Source organism: Acanthaster planci, linkage group LG13, assembly GCF_054643075.1.
Source record: "Acanthaster planci isolate LZ-2023a linkage group LG13, COTS_SCS, whole genome shotgun sequence".
Taxonomy (NCBI): Eukaryota; Metazoa; Echinodermata; class Asteroidea; order Valvatida; family Acanthasteridae; genus Acanthaster; species Acanthaster planci.
Window position 1 is genome coordinate 14,716,279 of NC_141789.1, and position 18,877 is coordinate 14,735,155.

Consider the following 18,877-nt stretch of genomic DNA (forward strand, 5'->3'; position numbering starts at 1 on the left):
CAAACACACTCTACAAAGATCTTTCGACAGTTTAGAATGCCACTGTCATCAATTATGTACAGTTGCTTTGTAGGAGAAAAAATGAGTTTGCGAATATAACGCTCACAGATACAATGTGTCAGCAGCAGTGCGGTTCTTTCTTTCCATTCCGTGTAGTATTTTATATACTTCACATTCTTTTAGTTTGCTTGGGGCTATTATCAGGTGAAATTCTGGCATGTTTATGTCCAACATGTCATTGCTATTAATTGATATTTAAGTCACTATTAGGTTTATGTTTTTTGGAGGGGGGTGTTTGGAAGGTACATGTAAATTTGAGGGGGGTTTGGTTGTTAGAAGTGGAATTTATGTCTCTCTTTCTTTTAATGAAGCTTAAAATCCTGAGCAGTATTTGCATATTCATTTAAATTTGAAACTTTATTTTTTTATAGCCTTGTTGAGAATAGGATTTGAATACATGTACGTGCACATACTGTGAGTGCATGCTGTGCTGGGGAAGTGATTGTACATGTGTGTACATGCACATTTAAAACATGCAGGACTTTGAGGGTCTGTAGAATGACCATGTGGTATTAGAGTGTATAGGTACAGTCGTCTGGCAGGTGCATGTGCAATACACCTGCAACCAATAGGGAAATCCACAGTAATCCCTATCAAGACACCCACTGTCTGCAGGCAGGCACTGCATATATCACCTCACCAGTTCAAGGTCATGCCCTCCCTATGTTGCCCACTTCTTGCTGACACACAGGCCTAAACTTGCCCGTGTAATCTCATCAGGGCAGATGCTGGACAAGCACATCAGTGCATGCAAACACAATCACCGGGGTGTTAGCCATGTCCAGGCTGCATGTGCATACAATTGCTATTGTCTGCATTGCACTTCTGACCGCCCATGGTAATGCTCAGAGCCAGGACTGTGGATCAGGCAACTTCAGAATGATGACTGCCTGTACATACCGTACATGTACATGAGCAGTGTGTTTCTGGAGTTGTTCAGAGTTAGCAGATTTGAACCTGGAACAGTTAACTACTTAATATTTTCATTAACAAGTCACAAGAAAGCAACAGTAAATACGAATAAGAAAGGCTGTTGGAATGTGGGTAAACCAAGGCTTGTCCACGGACATGTACACCTGTATATGTAGACCAGTCTGAACACAAGCTCAGAAAATGTCCATTTATGCAGGATTTAAAACCTCGTTCATGCATACATCAGAAAGTAAATTTGATTGGCTCCACACGTGACCCCGAAACCCAGAAGTTGTGCCCTGAAACCTTATTTAATTTGTAATTGACATGTACCAGGTATCATTTCATTTCTCAATAAGTAAAATGCACAGCTAAGTTCACGTGCACCTTTACTTGTGTTCACCTTGTTGAAAGCAGTGGCAGTCATGTTCATCAAGTATGGGAGCAGGGGGAGAAAATCCATAAAAAAATTGATCAGTAAGCACGTCAATTTGGTTTTACAAATTAACCAGCCCACTACCTTTAAATTGGGAAAGAAAATAATACGTCACGGTTTATGCAAAGATCAAGGAATGTCACCAGTTGGCTGTCCTGATCCATATAATGATAGAAATTGTATTGAAACATTATCACTCATCACTAAAAAAAAAAAGAAGGAAAAGTAAAAGTAGGTGCTGTCATTTATGGGTCCCCTTTTTCCCTTCAGTATATGAGTTTATTGCTGAACTGTCCCCTGTCAGTATCCACTCGGATCGTATGTCCTGGTATTTGAAACGACATATTGGAGGAGAGGGACGGTGGAGAAAGAAGAAAAAATCAGCGGTTGACTTGCCTTTTGACTCTAGGCTCGCATCCAATTACCCATAACTCCTGGGTCCAACTGTTGTTATGCTGTGTGATCTGGTGGAATGTTACATATCAATGAGGTGACTTCTATTCAAAATTGAAACCATTTTGACAGTCTGTTTGAAGGGGCTCTCAGAATGAAAACAACCCTGTGGTTACCGTTTTTAAAATGCTAATCACATGGATGCAATTAAAGAACGAAATTTACCATTCGCTGTCATCTAAAAATATCCTACAATCCATTAAATATTGGTCTACATGTACTGGTACATATAAATCAGTTTAAATACAGTTATTCCTTTTGTTATTATTTAGTTTCAAAATGATGTACATGCTTTTAGCGCAAAACAACCATTTTAAAATGTTTTCTCATGTACATGTATGCATAATGAAATATTAGAGTTGTAATCCAGTGTTCAGAGTCATATTAACCCTGATAACGTTTCTGATTGGTTACTTTTTGCCCATTTCAGAGTGTTTTGCCCTAAACAAATGTGCCCATGTCTTGTTGGCTTATTTTCCTACACGTCAATTTACCCAGCTATACCAATCTGCTATCAGTAAGAGCTACTGGTTTCCAAACATACATATATACTCCAGTAGGAATTGAAGGAGAAATTTAAAGCTATGTTCACTTCTAGAACCTGTTCTAGGACTTGTTCTAGAACCTGGACCCGCCTTTGCATTAAAAATAAACTTCAGTAGTCACTTAGGGCTGGCTACTGTACTTGTATGTGTAAGTTCATTGTACAATTCCTAAGGCCGAGTTTTACTTAGTAAAAATGACGAAGGGTTGAACAGAAAACACTATTGTAATATCAATTATGTTGGAAGGCTGTCCATGTCATGGGACAGCATAAAGACCTTGATTTCACAAGGCACCAAGAATCCACACAAAAAAGATTCCTTCTTTTCCTTGTAATTTCCAGGCAACTAAAATGTTTTACTGGCTGGAAGCAGTATGTGTAAGCCTTTTTCTGTGCCAAGCCGATGAAAAAAAAAATGAAGTCCTGCTTTACACCCTCTGAGATCCTTGAGAATAATTCATTAGGGAAAATCCAAAGTAATCAAAATGGGATTGGAAACTGAATGCTATTGAAGTGTCTTTTTGATGGCCTTAATTTTATCTGATATACTCTCAGATTTTTTTGGGTGGGGGGATTGGCTTTGGGTTGAAAAGGCATGTTTTCACCCCTGTTCTTTGTTTCCTTTGACTCTTCTAAATGGACCGTTCTTTTTTGATGGCCAATTTTGCACCTGCAAATATTGCTTAAGACCAGATGATGCAGTGTGTGACATGGAGGTCAGGCAGCAAACGGGGTTCAGCTGTCTGGGTCACGGACTGGAGCACTCCACACACATGCATACACCTAGTAGATGAGTACATGTACATTTTGCAGTTTGCAGTTTGCATCCTTGATGGTGGATAAGCGCACATGTGGGTCAGGAATTCAGTACAACATGGCAGATATTGAAAGTGCTGATATGGCTGACAGACTGGCCAAGAAGGTGCAAACAGGATGTGTATGCAAGTATTATAAATTCGCCTCTTTTTCTGGTCACCAAAATAATCACTCTTTTTTTCTTTCATTCCAGACAAGCCTTGAAATTATTTTTCACGAGAACCACAAATTCCTACAGAGCCTGATCACATTTTTTTTCTGTTTTGGTGTGGAGTGTAAAAAACCTCTCTCAGACCTCGATTACCATGGGGACCCTGTAATTCTACCGGTAGGTTAGAAAATTTAACAACTGCTGTAAAGTGGCTTGCTTGGGGACATAAGCAGGTTTCCGCCTGGAACTGACAAGCAGAGAATACTGTGTAGCAACTTTTCATGCTAACGAGGCACCACTGAAAAAAAAACAGCTGATTGCTAGTCATACATGTTGGTGATACAGTTCTCATGAAATTTGGTTGGACATCAGTTTTTGCTAAGCAAAAATTTTCTCTACTTTAGCAGTAAATTTTGGGCCTGCTTGCAGCTTGATTACATTGTCATCAGTATCTTAGGTGTATCACTGCTAAGACTGAATCCATTGTAAATGCATACCCCATATCTACTTCTCAAACAGCACAGTGCTCGCAATCAGAGCTTGTATCAGTGGGATTGATCAGTGATTGTAGTGTCATTACTCAGCCTGGTCCCCTGTCTCTCCCCTTTCTGTCTTTCTCCTCTGTCTCAGCTTCGTCGAGCCTTTCATGCAGCAAATGCACTGGTCCACAATACATGTACATGTACGTCCTCTGTGCGCTGCTCAAGCCAGCAAGGCATTGAACCAAAAGAAGAGGGGGAAAATAAAAGCGTCGCTCCTTCCAGTTGGTTGTAAACCGTCCTCTCTCTCGCCCCTAGGGCACAGCCAAATCCTGCATCAGGTTTGTGCTAGAACGCTGGCCCAGCCAGAAGCTCAGAGATGTTAGCAGGTTGGGAAGAGACACATCAGCTTGGTCAGTGAACTGGTAGGGGAATCTACCACTGGTCTTCAGGGGTTGATTTTGTTTTGGTCTTGACAAGTCAGTGGGCTCATCTGACGCATAAATAGCCCACTATGACAGTTGATGGTTCCGTATGAGATGGACGTACATGTACTGTACATTGCACATTTGGAATGTCATGCTTGGATTACAGTTTATTGGTTAGAGAAGGTGGAGGAATGGGAAATAGAGCCATTGTGGGAAATTATTGACAAAAATTAAAAAATGTGATTCTTTTAAAATGGAAAAGGTACCTTTTAATTGTTGGTAGAATGAACCATTACGCTCTGGACTTTATGCTGACTTCATGCTTAGAAGCCTTTCCAACAAATACTGTTGTGTACATGTACATGTAAATAATTGGAGCATATGAAGCCTGAGCGAGGCTGTGTTTTTTTCTCAACTTCACTGTTGGTCACTAAGGCATCAGTAAAACCTTGAAATTTTCACATTGACAATGCATTTGGTCAGTTCGTCGTTAGGTGTGAGGCACTCGGCCTTCCGTTTTAGTATAAAATCTGGGGTTCATTTCTCAATCAGGACTGGCTGTTTTATGTCGGGATACATCCTGTGTTTGCTCCCATGCTCATTGGTTGCCAAGGAGCAAGGCTACTTTCATCCTGATCCAGGCGTGACGGTCTCCGATATAACCCTTGCTTGTGTAGCTTTTACTCCCGGATCGACTTATTCAAATTTCACTCCGTTTCAGACGAGGGGGCTGTCCCTCCAACCAGGAGCTTTTTGCTAGTGTGTAATTTCAGATTTGTTTGGTAAAGACATGGGGGTGGGATATCAATTCCCTGTAGATATACTTTGATACATTTCAGGGCAAATCCTGACATTTATGAAGGAGTAGCAATACAGTTTCATATGTAATTTTTGTGTTTATTCAAGGATGCAACTTCTCTTCAGATCATCTGATTTCCTCGTTTTTTAAAAACTTATCATTTATACCTTCAGAAAATGGAAATTACTGAAAATTAAAAATAATGAAAGATGTAACAGCCTGGTGCAATTTGGAAGTTTCTCATTTTTTTGAATTCCCAGTTGCATGCTTGTTACTGCTTGTCACTGTACTTTTAAATTCACTGTAGTAATGGTGACAAGATTATTACTCTTTGTTTCGGTTATTTTGGTTCTCTTGTAGGATATTTTAGTACCTGATAATAAAAGAAATAAATGCCTTTTTTTTCCATCCCAGAATCATGCCAAGTACCATCAAGAAGAGAATAATTCAAATATTAGCTGCGGTTTTCATTAGTAAGTGAGAATGAAAAATCAAAAATACCTTGAGATTCAGTTCTGGATTACCCCCCCCAAGTCCTTTTTTGAAGACCAGTGATCAGTTTCCAGAAAGTTTTGACCTAAAGTAAGGTCTTGGAAGGTGGACCTTAGAGCATGTGATGTAAATGAATCTGGGAACCATTCCACAAAGACCATCCCAGCTGCCTCACAATTTGATATTTCTCATGTGTGGGTAGTCCATCTTTTATACTGTGGCTGCAGCCAGAAAACTAAGAAAAAATGGTCACCACACGGTACTATAAGGCAAACACCATTTATTGCTTAAGAAGCTTGTCAATTTGACCTGCACGTTGTTGCTGTCTTTCCCTCGCACCATCTTGGATTGAACACTAATGCGAGCATGATTGAGTGTCCGCGGGGTCTTGGAAGAACCACAGCCTTTTTTTGACTCTCCCCCAGTAACCATGCAAATTTCACCTGCGAAGAAGGGGCCAAATCAGATAAGATGCCTCTCCCTGGCCATGGCACTGGCAAAGCATTAGCATGGCAGAACAGCCAAGGGGCATCACCAGTCTTCCAATCCCCCCCTCTTTTTTGCACCTGGACTTGTCAGGGCTCAACTGAATTGTTTTTCTTTTTTACTATGGTCAGCAGGGGCTTCGATTCTTACTTACGTGTAAAATACTTCTGACTGCATAATTTTTTCTCCTCTTTCCCTGTAACCTGGCTGGCTCGCATGCTGGCCATTTCCCTGTAGCCCATCTTTTTTTTTATTTTATTTTTTTACCTTTGGATTTTTCCCCCCGTAGTGCAAGTTGACTCCGCAAATACACCCCCCTGCAGTTGGATAGCGTTTGATGTGTGTGTACGCTGGCTGAAGGATCGGTCACTCACCCTCTTCCGTATGCACGTTTAATACGCGTGCGGACATGCAGGGTACATTTGGTGCAATGTTTTATTTACTGCTGGATTTTTTTTCATAATTGCTATACCTGGCATTAATCGGCATTGACATGATGTGGGCTCCTTGTGAGGATAAAAGGTTTGCAACTTGCTCAATTTATTGGTGAAAAGGAATAGGAGGACATTGCTACATGTACATGCATATTTGCAGACTAATAAAAGCCCTTTCTTTTTGTTTTGGGTTGTTTTGTTTTGCATTAATTCAGTTTATACTTTGCAGGCTCATAGCATACGTGGATCATTGGATGAAATGAAACAGATTGGTTAGTCCCAATTTATAAAAACTTGTCATACAGTGCTTGACATGGGCTATCAGACTTTTTTGTGCAATGTCAGAATAGGAGATCATGCAGTGTTGGGATTGTGTGTCATGGTGAGACGTCTTCAAGGATTTAGCAGTGGCATTTCTTGAAGAAAAGAGCAGTGAAGAATGGTCATTTTCTCCACTGTATATGTGGACCCTGCCAATTTGGGGGCATCAGTAGGAGTCTAATTACTCAAGAGTTAAGTAGGTAGTTTTGAAATCCCGCCCATCCAGGTAACTATCACTGTAGAATCAGTGGCCTTTAACTTGTTTTTTTTTTCATGTACATGTACACACTGTATCATTTACTTTGATGTTGGAGAACAAGCATATTCAGTGTGCATGATTTTGAGGTTTTTTTCCTTTAATGACTCAACTCCCTGGACTCTTTTTTTTTGCTGTTACTCCAAACACTGAGAATTAATTCACTGGTACATTCGTTGACCTGTTCGCCTTATGAAATTGCCAGTTTCTTTTCCAAAATAGCTGTTGGGTCTTTTACTTTAATTCCAAGTACGTTGTACTTTCTAACGCCTACACACACAAATTCTAATTTTGTCATCAACATTAAATCCATGATGGGTTGGCTTCTTGCAAACGTTCACTTTTCCTACCGGTACATGTACATGTCATTTAAGGCTAACACATGTGTATGTACATGTATATGTATAATGTGAAGTACATGTATATGTATGCATGTCACGGGAACACATGGACCTGTACGTGTTTATTACCAAATGAACATCAGTACATGAATGCGTCTGTACGGTATTGCAAATATTTCCCTTTTGGATGGTACAATGCACAGTGACAAACTCATATGTGCTTGTAAGACTTGTAGGCAGAGCTAATTAGAAATTACTGTATAATGACAGAAGCTCCTGAGCTGAGCAGGCTCCTAACCCCTACAGCGAAGGCCTTTATGTCCAGGCTAATACCACTCTGGCCTAGTCCACAAGGAGATCTCCTCTGCCAAGGACTGAAGACCATTATCTACAGGGGACCCGGGAAAGAAAGAACAGAGAAATCCCCAGCAACGCTTCACCTTGGGTCCATAGTTGATTGGCAGTGGTGTTTGGAACGTGGCATGAATGAAATAAAGTAGAGTTACTTGTCACCTCCTGATGTGAAGCGAGGAATTTGGGAATTATTCTTTTGTGTGGAATTTTCACTCTATATGTCGCGTATTGTTGAAGGAGAGCTCAGTGTAGATAAGGACTGTTCAAGGCACATTAATGAAGTTGAAATGAAATCTTGTTTCATGTATTTTTATACTTGGGCATGGAATTCTTGTTATAGGTACGCACTTAGCTAATCGCTGGAATGTGCAGGGGCGGGAAAAATAACGAAAGAGTAAAATAATTGGAAATGATATGAATGCTACGTGGTGCTGTGAAAATACATGTAGACATTAATCTTACCTTGTGGAACAGGCCTACCAGTATCTATTAATGATTATTTGCGTTGTTTGTACATCTTCTTTCAGGGGCCAAGTAGGGACAGTGGATCACAATTTTCACAAAAATGCTAACATGTAAACAAAATGTAGCGTGTATGTACTGGTACATGTACCCGTTGATGAAGGTGACAAACATGTTATTGTACATGTACCGGTAAGTGAACAACAAATTGGTTTGTGTATTTATTATTATTATTTTTTTTTTTGCCGTGTTCTGTGCAATTCAGTTGCCATTTGGAAAGATATCGAACAAATGCCAGGGGTCATAACCAGGATTTGCAATTGACGTTTTCGTTTTGAATAGTCTTAAAGATATGCTAACATATTGTGTACACATGTAGGAAGGGTAACAGTTCAAACCATATGAGGTACATGTGTCGCTAGTCTTCCAGTAAACGTTTTGTTGCAGGTGCACACATTGTGGATCAACTTGCTGAAGACGGTTTATAGGTAATTCCAGAAATAAAGGGTCCAAAAGTGTGACATTGTGTCCCTGTTTCGTCTGACCTTTGTAATTTGACATGGAAATATCACCAGAATTTTTTTCAAACTATTACTATTTGATTGGCAGGTAATTTGCATTAACTCATCATGCTTGGAAATTAGAAAATGTGTTCTGAACTTACAGAATCAAGTCAGATGTGACAGGGACACGAAAAAAAGGACCCCTAAATTCTGGAATTACCCTTATCCTTTAGGTGATGACGTCAAAGAAAATGTGAATTGTTACAGAATGATTTCACAGTTTGGGATAACCTTTCCCGTTATTTCACATTTTTCCCTTAAGCAGTCGTTGGTAAGTATGGGTGTACTGTACCATGGCTTTAATGTGTGTCCTGCCATTTTGCATCATCCAGGACATTTCCCGATGTACATGTACATAATACATGTAATGCACTGTGTTTCTACCCAAGTGTTTTTCTGTACACGTTGTACATGTATGTGTGATTCTCTGTTGGTTGAACATTTCATGTGCAGGTTGGAGTGTTTGATACATACCTAGCCTGTATACCATACTATACAGCATGGACTGCATCTTGTTGCTTGTGAACTTGTCATGTGGTATTCTTGTCAGATCTGTCCAGGCGTGCGTCCATGTGTGTTTGTGCACCGTTGGGTTAAAACAGTTCTATGATCAGAATTTCAAATTGTGGATTATCCACTCTGCGTTTCTGTCCAAGTGACAGTAATTAATTCAAAGAATCCTCCCCATACATGTGTGTATTTTGAAGTGCTTTGACCTCTTGTCATGTGTGATCAATCAAAATTTGACAGTTTTGGATGAAACATTTTCTTGTGAAATCCTTATTTTTGTACACAGGGTTAAAAAGGAAATGTGAATACATTTGCTGATGAAGAATTTTTTAGTTTCAAAATTCTTGGAAATAATGAAGTGATTTTGAAAGTGGAAGATCTGAAAATTAGTTCAAATACAAACTTCCAACAACTTGGTTCAAATTATTTAGACCTGTTTGGTGTAAGCAAGTGGACCTTAAAGATGAGGTTTGAGCATTTTTAAGTGAAAGTAAAATTGCAGTATTAAAATTGAAATGTTTACAATTGATTTCTTTTGTTTTTCCCTCTTTTTAAATCTGTCATCCTGTGGCTATCCTGTAATCCTGTGGCTATCTGGTACTTTCTTGTTCCTGTTTATCTCCATGTTTGTCATCATTTGTCTCCTTGTCTGTGACCGCCTTCATCACCCTGTTCCCTCTCTCCTCTGCCACCTTATTATTCCCCATGCGTAGTTGCGGATCTGCAGCTGTCACTTCCCCGGGGGCGAGAAGAAGGAAGGAGACGTGCCTGTACCAGACCCAGAGATAGACCCGCCTGTCACAGTGGACGTCAGTACACTCAACAACTCTAGGCCTCGTTCCCCTATGGACAAAAAGAAGACCAAACGCCCTAGAATGTCTGTAGATAGGATTGTTGAAGGTGGGTGTGACTTTTCTAGCAGGTGTACTCTTTTCCCCTATGCACAGGCTCCATCCAGTGGCCTCTTTCAGTCTATAAAGGTGTGTGGAGGACCGAACACTGTGACACTCTCAATGAGGAATGTGAGGTTGAGACCCCAAACCTTAACCTTCCCCAACCCCCAGCTTTTTCAAAAAAGCAAATTAGAATTCCAGAGATTCTTGTTTAAATATGCAAAGTTGTTAAACTCATTTGACAGTTTCTCACCATTTCCTCAAATTCTTGGGAAAAAATGTTTACAGTTTTAAAAAAAAAATGACTTGAAAAATGAGACAGTTTGATTGGCTTCAGTTTTTGCAGTGCCACTCAATTGTTGATTTGGAGCTGCGGTTGTGACTGGCTAAAAATCACCACTCCTCCCACTGCTTTCACAGCCACTTTCCTACAACCACTGAAACATCAACTCCTAGCCAAGTCATCCTGTTCACTAATTTCCCATTCCCTAATGGACGATAAAGACAGGGTAAAACTACCAAGATTTCCTGAACTACCCCCAAATAAGATCACTTGTCAGTTGAAGCTTGAAAACTCGGCATAAAAACTGGTTCTTTGGCGAACAAAAAAAGAGAAAGATCCGACATGGAATAGCTTTAAGCAAACTTTAGGATCCATTCAATTACGTCGAGGGAAGTTGTGTATTAACTCCGCGTGCTGTTCTTAAGTGGTAAATTGAAAGTTCTGGTAAACTTGTGCAACATGAAGGGCACCAATAAAACATGGTTTGTTCCTTAACTACTTTTCCCCTGCAAACAGGGAGTATTTTTGGGGGTAGTGGGTACAGGAATATCTGTTTGTGTGACAGTGGGAAACTTGGTACGGATTTGTTGACACAGGAAGAGGGATTACGTAGGGAGGTGGAGGGAGTTAGGGGAAACTAGTGAAATGAAGTGAGGGTAGGAGGACAAAATTACTTTTGGTAATGGAACTGGCAGATCACTGAGACTTTTTCCAGGGTGTCTTTTTATGATTTTCAAATAGTTCGTAAATACATGTAATTGGGTAACTTTTCACCCATATGTGGTCACTGAGATCTGCCAGACTTTTTTTTCTGGAATTAGACCTTCTTCAAATCTAATATGCTTGTGTAATTTTGTGTAGAAAGACACGCAGTACATAAAGCAGAAGACATTCATTGTCCCTCATTTAACTTCAGAAATGGCCGCTGGCATCCCTGAACATGGCTGACTTGAAAACCAATTTTCTGTTGTACATGTATTCTTGATGTTTTGGTTCTGTTGCATGTTTGGGTAACCTTTTTGACACCAAATAGCAAAATTAATGTTGGCACAGATTCCTTTCAGAAGTAAAGAGGACACATAAGTAAAGAACACTCACATGTTGATGATTCATCGCAAAGAGACAAGGGCCTTCAACTGAGCATGAACAGAGTTACTGAAATGCTGATAATGTTGAATAAGTATGAAATGAATAAGTTTGAATGAATGTTGATAATTGAATTATTTCTTACAGGTGCCAGTTTGTGCCGTATATCTTTTTCTCCTTTCATTCTTTGTCTGAAGGAATCCGTCACCCGGCTGCTGCCGTGACCAGCAACAACCCCCAGCCTCTCCCGCCCCGCCCCTTGGTGGCACTTTTGGACGGCCGGGATTGCAGCGTCGAGATGCCCATTCTCAAGGACGTGGCTACTGTGGCATTTTGTGATGCGCAGTCCACAAACGAAATCCACGAAAAGGTGAGACTTGTGGGAATTGTTCACCCACATGCCCGTGAGTTCAAAATAAAACTTGCCCCATGGACTGCTGGACGTATTTGTAAGCTTTTCAGATTGAACATATTGAAATGTTTCATCAGTGCCACTTATGTTTATGAGAAACGACCCTCTCGTTTTTCTTATCACAAACTAGTGTCCGTTTATGTATGAAGTCAGGCAAACAGATTAGGATTCTGAATAAATCTTTACATCTCAGTTTTTAATCCGTCTCTTAACCCCGACTTGTAGTTCCCATCTTTCACTGCTTTGACTAGCTCTTCATGTCATAAGCCTGACGCCTTGTCGACTAACTCCGCTGGGTAACCCCCCAAAAAGTAACCAGCCAGCCAATCATTGAGTGACCTTTATCGTCCTCCGCTGATTGACTCTGTTTTTCCTCCTTGAGTGTCTGCGAGACAGGAGCAGGGCCTGCATGACAAACACAAGCTGGCAGCGATTAGCTTTATTTTCAAAATCAGTGCGCACATATTGTCTTGCCTTCAAGGTACCAGACACAAGACAACGGCTGGATAGCTGAGGGGTCGGGGGTTGGAGGTAGGGGGTCAGGGGTTGGGGGATCTGATTATATAAAAAATATGAAAAGTATGAGTTGGACTGTCTTTTTCAACATATCTCATTTCAAAAATATGTGTAGTTCTTGATTAATTTTTGCTGTTCATGGCTTTTGTTGTTTTGTAGTGTATGTAATTCAAGGGCACCGATATATTATCATTGCGCATTGGGCTCACAACATGTGCCCATTTCTGAAACCGTCTTGGCTCTATTAGAAGTGTACTAGTCTGATGCTGCCATATCAGATGCAAACAGCTATTACAAAATAACCATATCTGCCCTCACAGGTACCCATTTATTCCTGGGTGGAGAGAGGCACCTAGGGGTAAAGGGACTATGATCGGAAGCTGCAAACCCTAACCACTAGGCCACATGCCCCCACAGGCCACGTGCCGCCACAGGCCACCTGCCCCATTGAGAAGACGGATTGACTTAACTGTAAACACTGCAGGGGGGAGAGTTCTCCCATCAGTGTCCGCAGAATAGTTTGGGGACGTTATCTGTAAATTGTACAAGACTGCGAATAGAATAGCTGGTAGACATTCTGTGAACTTGTTGGAGCACCCGGCCATCTCCAAAGCGAGGAGAACTTGGTACAACATGTAGAAGACAGGTTGAGCACATTCCAAGTGATGAGTCAGTGAAAGATTACCTCCCCTCCCCCTCCATAACTTACATTTCTTTTTGTATCTGGCTGGTATTTTGGGGCTTCTGCGTACTGGGGGTGTCAACAAGGATGTCTCTAATTGATCTCTTTCCTGTTGGCCGTGTCCCTGGGTACTGTCCCCAGGACGTTGTCTCCTCCCAGCGGAAGAGGGAACCCTTTTTTTAACAAAAAAAAAAAAAAAGTCGGGGAAGACAACCTCAGTTCAATAACAACAACAAGTCTCTGTGAAGATACCTTCCTATTTGCTGAAGGTCATGGCATGGTTTAAAGAAGAGTTTTGAGGATCTTCGTTAAATTAGGCACGCAGGTGATGAATGGAGGTGTTTACGACACTTAATCCTTTGCATCAGCCAACTAACTGCTCCCCTCAGAAAACAGTAGACTTATTGAATAGTCTAATGGCATTGTATTTCAGCAAGACGACGTGATTCATTGTGGCTTGGGCTTGGAAATCTATGGAAATCCTTGTTGGGAATTTCTGTCTTGGCACAGGAGCTTGTTTACTCACCAACCACATATACCACATTTTGATGAAGCTGAGGATTTTGGGAAAGGATACAAAGTTTGCCCTATGTCATTTGTAGTTAGAGTCTGTGGCAGTTTTCATTTTAATCTTGAGAGTGTCACCCATTTTTTTTTCCTTCAAGCATTTCATTGTGTTGCCGCGTTGAGATTGCCTAAAGGCTGTCTGCCTGTGAGGATATTTCGATTTGATTGAGTGCCAAGCGGCTGATAGCAGTCCAAGCAATCCATGCTAGACAGTGGTGATGTGGCTGAAACCCCATTGCACAGGAAAGACAGTTTATGGGCCATCCCGGACTTCATTCAGGTTTCCATCCATGCTTGACAATACCATTTCTTAAATGATAATCAGAGTACAACCCTGCCAACCTCGACTCCATGGGCTACGTACCTTCACTAGCCCATGGTCGTGTAGAATACAAAAACGACGCTGACTGGCTATTCAGGATGAATATACATAAACATAAAGTGAATTGCATGCATATTTCAAAAGATTCATGCTTGCTGCCGACTATTCTCGTGCACATGAGGTATGCATAAATCTGTGTTGCACGTAAACACATTGACTACAGTCCTAATTTTTAATCTTCCAAGTAGTGGGATATTTAAATTTTCCCCACCAGGGGTTAGATTGCGCAAGGCATGGTGGGGAAGCAACACGGTGCAACAAGATCGTACCCATTGGAGTGAGGTTGCAACCCTGCACGCTCTATTCTGACCTTAACACAGATGACTGCAAGAGGCTATTGTTTCACCCTGTTTTTATATAACTTTGTTGTAGTCTTATTGTCACTGTTTCAGTCAAACTAAATTTCAAACTGCATTTACTTAAAATTCAGTTACTGAAAACTGATACCTCGTGAGAAGAATGAATGCTTCAAAACTTCTTGAAAAATTCCAATTTGAATGAAATATTTTATGGGGGGAGGGCATCCCTGACTGCACTTGTTTCTCCCTTAACATTGGCCTTCAATGAATAACAATTGCAGATCTTTCCATACAAGCCCATCAATTTAGCAAAATAAAAGAAGCAGTTACTATTCCCAAGATCAGTTCAGTCACTTGTTGCTTCAGTGTGACATAGTGAACTTTAAGCTGATTGAAATATTTGGAGGGATTATTTGTCGGTGGGGAGGGGGATGTGAAACACTGGTGAGGAAATGGCCTATCAGTGGTGTGGTTGTCTATGGGACCAAAATACTAGCTGGGCCTGATTGATGGGGAGGGGGGAGATGGGAGGGGGAACCAATCACACCAATCAACCTTGCCTCAGAAATTAGGAAGAGACAAATTAGCTGGTCCAATTTTTCATCCAGATTCCCTTGCTACATGGAACTGGAATCATGGCCCTGATGATCAGTGGATTGTGAACTGTCACAGGAAGTGGTGACTATGTGCGATTTCCAAAGTCACCGACTTTTGGATTTCTGTAACCATTTCCTTTTTGTAATAGAATGGCTGAGTGTGGTCATCCGGAGCGGAGATAGCAGTGCGTTGTATTCTGTTCGTGAATGTTCATGCCTAACTCTGTATTACTCTACACTGACTGGAATGCAAGAGTTGCTTGGGTTGGGTCGTCCAATCCAAGATGAACAAGATTGTTGGTCTCTTAGAAAATGGGATCAGAGTAATAGATGCCATAATCTGAAAATTGAGGTTGAATGTGAAGCGGGGATGGGGAAGCCATATCTACCTCTTCTTGAGTCTTTTTTTCTTCCTTGGTAAAATTCATGATATTGTTAAAAAACTTGTCCATTTTCAAATGCATGAATCCTGTTACTGGTTTGTTGCAGCAAATTTGTCTCTGTGTCCACCCTCAGTTTACCTCTTCTGTCCTGCTCCTCCCCTCAGTCCTTGTGAAAGAGCCTCTGTAGTTTCCCTCCACCAGGTCCCCTTCACGCCCCCCTCCCCACTGGTGGAAGTCGATAATAGGGTCAGAGAGCAATCATTTCCTATCCTGCCAGGAAATTAAGAACTCCAGGACCCTACGACAGGTGCTGCTTTTCATCTTGAGAGTCATCTTGGAATTTTTGGCGGAAGTGAGGCATGGTTAAAATGGTGGCTCACTGTCTTTTTTCAGCCATCGGGAAGGTGACAAAAAGAGAAAAAGTACTGTTGTTACACAGTGAACAATGTTTTCGTTACAGTGTCTTGTCTTGCAATGTCTCAAATGTAACAACTGTTTGTGAATGCATGTAATTGAACTGGTCATGGCGCACGTTCTTTGAGGCAGATTCAGGCTTCAGTGCCCAGTTTTTAGAGCAGAGAGTGAGAAGTGTCAAGTATGAGAGCAAGTTCAGAAGAAGCGTTTTAGTTCGCCCAGGGATTCATGCGAGGTATTGGTATCTGTCTAAATTTCAGTTATTGTGCCTTGGTGGTTGTACGCATAAGGTTGAAATGTCCCTTGAAGAATGGGATAAGTTGGCATTGGGCAACAGAATGTGCACAATCATTTCTACATGTAGGTATACGTAGCGCTCCCAACTGACCATGTGCTCCCCTTCATGATTTGGTCCACGTGTGAAGGATACTGACTTCTCTCCCAGTGAAAAACTTAAAATGTCAAACCCCACATGTGATTTTCAGGTCAAACTCTGAGCCATCCAAACCCTTCCCCTAGAGGTACTGATTGAAGCCCTCCTCCACACCTCTTGAGAAGTGTACGGATGAGTCACTCCCCTCTTGACCATGTTGGTTTCATTGAGATCCAGCAGCTAAGCTCTTTGGGACCAAATTTAGCCCAGCAGTTAGATGGGGGACACATTAAATTTGAAGTGTCAGGGGGTCACAAACTGAGGAAATCTGAAGGGAACTTTTTGATCAAGATCGTTAGTCATTCTGGTGTGCCTTTTTGGAGGCATTGTGTTACAAGCTTGCACATGGTAATGCACTAGTTCCAGTAAGATTCCGATGAAATATACATTTATGATGAGACATTATTGGGTTGGGGGGGGACTTCATATCTGTAATCGTTTGATCATTCCAGAAAAAGTTACTCCTACATAGACAAACCTCAACTTCATTCATTTTCAGATGTGAGACCACCAGAACTGTCTCAAAAGTTGTCTGCTTGATGGAGGAGATTAGTCACCCCTCCTTGGCTTCTCGGCTGGAAATATTGCCAGCAAAATGTATTTCCTGGCCAAAAGAAGAACCGAAATAAGGCCAAAAATATAACTTGACATTTTCAAGCAGTTTGTATCATTTTTGAAAAGATTTTTTTGACAGAGCCTAAATTTTCTGTTTACTTTTCAGGAAGTTTGTTCAGTAGCAGCTCAGTGAGATTGTGTCGCTTAGAGTTGAATGTCTAGTGAATTGTCAACATGTCCTGTTTACACTGGCATTTACAGTTTCTTTAGTTGGTGTGAATGTATACCCATCACAAAGATTTTCCATCAAAAACTACATATACAGGTGTGTCAGCGTCCCCAGCTTCAAGCATATTTGTTTTTTCTTTTTTAATTAACACAGGTGCTTAACGAAGCTGTGGGAGCGCTGTTGTATCACTCCATTACACTGACCAAAGAAGATTTGGAGAAGTTCAAGGCTTTACGGATCATTGTTCGCATTGGCTCTGGCTACGACAACATCGATATCAAAGCGGCAGGAGATTTAGGTATGTTTGTCTAAAATCCAGGAGAAAGAATGAAGTTAGAGAAAAATGCTGAGCAAATAACCCAAATTCAGAACTCAAAAACCTCAAACCCTGAACCAAAGCCCCCAAACCAAACAAACCCACAGTAAGGAAACTATGAAGACTTGATGTTATTATGGAGATCTTTATGTTGGGAAAATAATGTTTGGGTGTGATGAGTTAAAAAAGGTGTGTTCTGGGCTGTTGAAAATCTTCGATCTACAGTAATAATATGCTGAAGTGCAAGAAATTGTATTGAAGTTTGGCAACTTTCTTTCATATTTCTGAAACAGTCATGAAATATTAGTTTGAAAGTTGTAGTGCACAGTCCTCCAGACTTTCCGATGAATGAATGAAGGGTTGCTTTGATTGTGGTGTCTTCATCCCTGGTTCCCGGCAGGAATGGCAGTGTGCAACGTACCAGGCTATGGTGTGGAAGAAGTGGCCGATTCCACACTCTGCATGATCCTCAACCTGTACCGCCGTACCCACTGGATGGCCGAGATGGTCAAGGAAGGCAAGAAGCTACTTGGGGCTGAGCAGATCCGGGAAGCTGCTGTAGGGGCCACCAGGATCCGGGGGGAAACCCTAGGGATCATTGGACTAGGTAGGGTAACAACGGGTGGAGGCGAGACCCAGTCTGGGTGGGGATTAGTGGTGTGCAGGGTAGTTAAGCCTGTTTAAGTTGAAGGAGCTATCATGTTCCAATCAGAGCTTGATACTGTGAGCAGTACTTAAAGTGTCTCATAGCTACAGGTGTTATCTTGTAGAGACTAGTAGGATGCTGAGACATTTAATTAATTGGGGACGTCTCATTGGCTGGTTGGGGTTGTAAACTACTGGTAAACGTGATAAAGAGACCTTAGATACTGATAATGTGTGGGGTGTACGTTTCATAAAGTAATTTGGCAAGGGCTTATAGTTGTGGACCATGTGAGGCTGGCATGGTAGCCTGACCTTTCAAATGGGTGCTTTCTGTTCTCTTTGTTTTCAAGCTGTAAAGCAACTTGTTCATTGTTGAAGGAAATGCTATTGTATTATATGTTGGGCACTATCTAAGTGCATTTCGTAAAGAGTGATTATTGCTTTGATGGTGAAAATATGAAAAGAGAAAAAATGGAGTAAGAACAGAATAATATCCTTGATTTCTTCTGGTGTTTTTCGTTCTTGCTGTAGGTCGTTGTGGTACAGCGGTAGCCCAGAGAGCTAAGGCGTTTGGGTTCAACATTCTTTTCTACGACCCGTATCTAGCAGACGGCATAGAAAAATCACTGGGTCTCACTCGCGTCTACACACTGCAGGTAAGCTAGGTTGATTGAGTTCCCGTAATGGAACTGAGGAGTCCACAGTATGGTGCAAGTTGCAAGGCTTCGGAAAAAGGAAAGAATACTGGAGACCAAAAGCAATGCAGGGTGCAAAAATCTGCAGTGACTTTTTTTTGTGAGTTGATGAAAATGATGGGGTGGGGCAGGAGAGATGTCTTTGTGAATACATTCCACAAAATGAGACTTGCGGCCATTTTTTGTTTTCATGA

General features: G+C 41.2%; 1 protein-coding gene across 9 annotated transcripts in view; it reads left to right on the forward strand.

Annotated features, from left to right (window-relative positions):
- Nucleotides 1-18,877, forward strand: part of LOC110973809 (C-terminal-binding protein 1-like) — a 56,870-nt gene that overhangs the window by 31,893 nt on the left and 6,100 nt on the right. For all 9 annotated transcript variants that reach the window (XM_022224924.2, XM_022224925.2, XM_022224928.2 and 6 more), the window contains 5 exons: nucleotides 10,011-10,197; nucleotides 11,757-11,929; nucleotides 17,181-17,325; nucleotides 17,744-17,950; nucleotides 18,520-18,644. In XM_022224924.2, the coding sequence (XP_022080616.1) occupies nucleotides 10,011-10,197; nucleotides 11,757-11,929; nucleotides 17,181-17,325; nucleotides 17,744-17,950; nucleotides 18,520-18,644 (837 nt within the window). The remainder of the gene's footprint in view (nucleotides 1-10,010; nucleotides 10,198-11,756; nucleotides 11,930-17,180; nucleotides 17,326-17,743; nucleotides 17,951-18,519; nucleotides 18,645-18,877) is intronic.